At 30.9% G+C, this 3132-nt stretch overlaps 1 protein-coding gene across 1 annotated transcript; it reads left to right on the top strand.

Moving 5' to 3' along the window:
• The first annotated feature begins 782 nt into the window (after positions 1-782).
• LOC143068538 (cholecystokinin receptor-like) lies at positions 783-2195 on the top strand. Its single transcript, XM_076242673.1, has one exon. The coding sequence runs from the start codon at positions 890-892 to the stop codon at positions 2051-2053; it is 1164 nt and encodes a 387-aa protein (XP_076098788.1). The 5' UTR covers positions 783-889; the 3' UTR covers positions 2054-2195.
• The last annotated feature ends 937 nt before the right edge of the window (positions 2196-3132 follow it).

Genomic DNA, 3132 nt, shown 5'->3' with positions numbered 1-3132 from the left:
GACCCACATTCAGATCCTCATATCTGTTCCACACATTTACATGGATTTGATCCATTTTTGTAGTTGGAACTACTTCCTCCTTTCATATACTCCAACTGTAGAGAATGTGTGTTTGAAAATTCAAAATTCAAAATTCAATTTACACTGAGACTAAGCTAGGATAAATTTTACATTGTGATACAATAATAACTCGTGTGGATAAAACAAAAATAAAAGTATATAATATAATTATAATGTACAGTCAAAATCTAATGTTTAAGTATGTCGGTGACTTATAAAGACATCAATGGAACTATAATGTTTCACTTGACAAAGGTGTTGACATTCATACCATAAATATTTAATCCACATTTAAGATAAGGAAATGGTCACTCCTACCTTTGACTGTTCACACCTTTTAATATTCTTGAAGTGGTCGTATATATATCCGGTATTAATTTTATTCAAAAGTGGAATACTTTGACTGATTCAGAAGTATGAAGAGCTATAAATAATTATCAATGCTTTTCTATAGTCTAATCTTCATCAGTTTACCAATACAAATTCAAAATTTGTTCATTCATTTTCATAACAGCATTATTCTTTTATTTAAAAAAAAATGTTGTTCTGATACTAACATCAATTAACTTTATTTATATCTAATTGCTTAATTGATATGTTGGTTATTATTCAAATGTCGTCGCTGCAATATGTCCCGGAAGACAACAGGAAAAACCTAATATTTGTTTCACCGGAAAAATAAATATGTCACCCTTAAAACGAATAATAACACATGATATTTTCGTATTTAAAATTTGTTGATTGTGGGATGAACTTATTTTTGTGGATACAGCATTGACACTGTGAAAGCTTTTTAGATTTGTTTAATTTGATATACTAAGTTGACATTATGAATAAAACTGACGAAGAAAAGCTTTGGGAATGGAATAATGAAATAGCTCAAATATACATAGTCAATGATATATTTCTTGTAATATATATCATTTTAGGACTATTTGGAAATGCAACTGTTGTAGCTGTTTATAGTTTTAAAATGAAATCGAAACGGGACGATCGGTATTTCATTCCATACCTTGCCGTAGTTGATCTTCTGGCTTGTACAACAAGATCATCATTCGAACTAGCCATGAATCTACTGCCAGTTAATTTCAGAGGCAGCATTCTGTGTAAAGTGCTTTGGTTTCCGGTCAATGTTACTTCATTTTCATCAATGTTCCTTCTTCTAACCATATCCCTTCAAAGATATTTGAAAGTATGTCGACCATTTGGAAAGCAAATGACAATCAAATGGAAAAGATTTGCTTTAGCAGTGACGTTAATTTCATCGTTTTCTCTTTCAATGCCTCTTAACATCTGGAATCAGGAGATACCAGTGGTTAACAAAGCGCTAAATATAACTGGATATATGTGTGATGCAAAACTTGAAGGAAACATAGGGGCTGCTTTTATCATATTTGTTGTCTGTATCACAGTTCTTGCCTTAATTATAATGTTCGGAATGATTATATTCAATACTCTTATTGGTTTAACAATCTATAGACAGCTAAAACTGGAAAGAAAACGACAACAGCAAGTAGAACTAACGCGACATAGACAAGCTATAAGCAGGAAGACTATTACAGCAATTCCAAGCCATGTATCAGAACAATCAGAAGAACTAACACCGTCTTTGACTGCAAATGACGAATCTTCTACCGATATGAACACTGAAAAGGTGGATGATAAATTTAACAGAAATGAGGAATTAACACCAAAACAAAGAGAAAAAATGGAAAGGAAGCGAATGTTGTCCTCCCACCGATACTCTTACATGTTTATGGTTATCGCTACAGCTTTTATGTTGTCATACCTTCCACAATTTCTCTTGCTTTTCGTAGGGATTGGTGATAACAATTTTTGGGTAAACCGAACAAATGCTGAGTTGACAATTTTTTCATTGATAAGAGAGATGAACGTTATTAATAATATCGTTAATCCATTTGTTTATGGGTTTTTCGATAGAACATTCAGACAAGAAACCAAGAAGTTTATTTCTTCATTGAAATGCTGGTAAATACATCAAAAATCTGGGTTTTTTTTGTAAATTAATAATATTCATTGTAAATACAAAACTGAAACATGTAGCTTTTTGTATATTGATAACGTTAATTTGCTTTTTGAAATATAACTTATAGTAGGCTGTCAGAGTCAAATTGCAAGTAAAATATGAATTGATTTAGTTTCATAACACATTTTATTGAAATTTTAACATAAGATTGTGGATGCGTTGGGGACTTCATATTGAGGACTGTTGAATTGATATACACTTTTTGAAGTAAATATTAAATCATCTTCACACGTCAACATTAATCTGTTTCTAGATAGAGACACTTATTGACGACTAAAATACAAATGACAAAGTTGTTAATTGCATCATTCCAATCTTTAAAATTACATTTCTATGCATTAACATACATAAGCCTGTCGTATGTCGTATATCTCAATAAATACGAACACTACAACGCATACGCATTCTCTTGTTTCTCCTTTATCAATATTACTTTTAGTGTTTAGTCTGTTTGATACATCCCGTCATTATGTTATTGTTCTATAAGTTTTGTATTCTTGTCTTCCTTTTTTTGTGCTTTGTCTATATGCCTTTTTGTGTTTCTTTGTACTTATACATCCCGTCATTGTGTTACTCAACAATTTGTACTTTTTTCTTTCATTTTGCTAATGTGCTTTGTCTTTATGCCTTTTTTAGTTTCTTTGATACATATGACGTGGCTTTGTACTTATATATCCCGTCATCGGTTATTATGCTATGGTAAATTTTTGTGTTCTTGTCTTTAACTTTTGCTAATGTGCTTTGTTTTGTGCTTTTTTGTGCTTCTTTGTTACATATTTGTTTGTTTTTATAGTGATTAAGATTATAACACAATGTTGACTTTGACATTTTTACCTATTATGTCTGTTTGTTTCATTCAAACATCGTTGTCAATATCATGGAATTTAATGCAACTGTCATACAAGTAAGAGGTTAAGCTAGCTATATAACCAGGTTTAATCCACCATTTTCTACATGAGAAAATTCATGTACCATGTCAGGAATATGACAGTTGTTATTCATTCGTTTGATGTGATTGAGCTTTT

This window comes from Mytilus galloprovincialis, chromosome 3 (assembly GCF_965363235.1).
Source record: "Mytilus galloprovincialis chromosome 3, xbMytGall1.hap1.1, whole genome shotgun sequence".
Classification (NCBI taxonomy): domain Eukaryota; kingdom Metazoa; phylum Mollusca; class Bivalvia; order Mytilida; family Mytilidae; genus Mytilus; species Mytilus galloprovincialis.
Note: the sequence above shows the minus strand (reverse complement) of the source record. Positions and strands in the feature narration are given on the sequence as shown.

What these genes read in the sequence shown, in the direction of transcription:
- LOC143068538 (XM_076242673.1), top strand. Translation starts at nt 890, where the DNA reads ATGAATAAAACTGACGAAGAAAAGCTTTGGGAATGGAATAATGAAATA.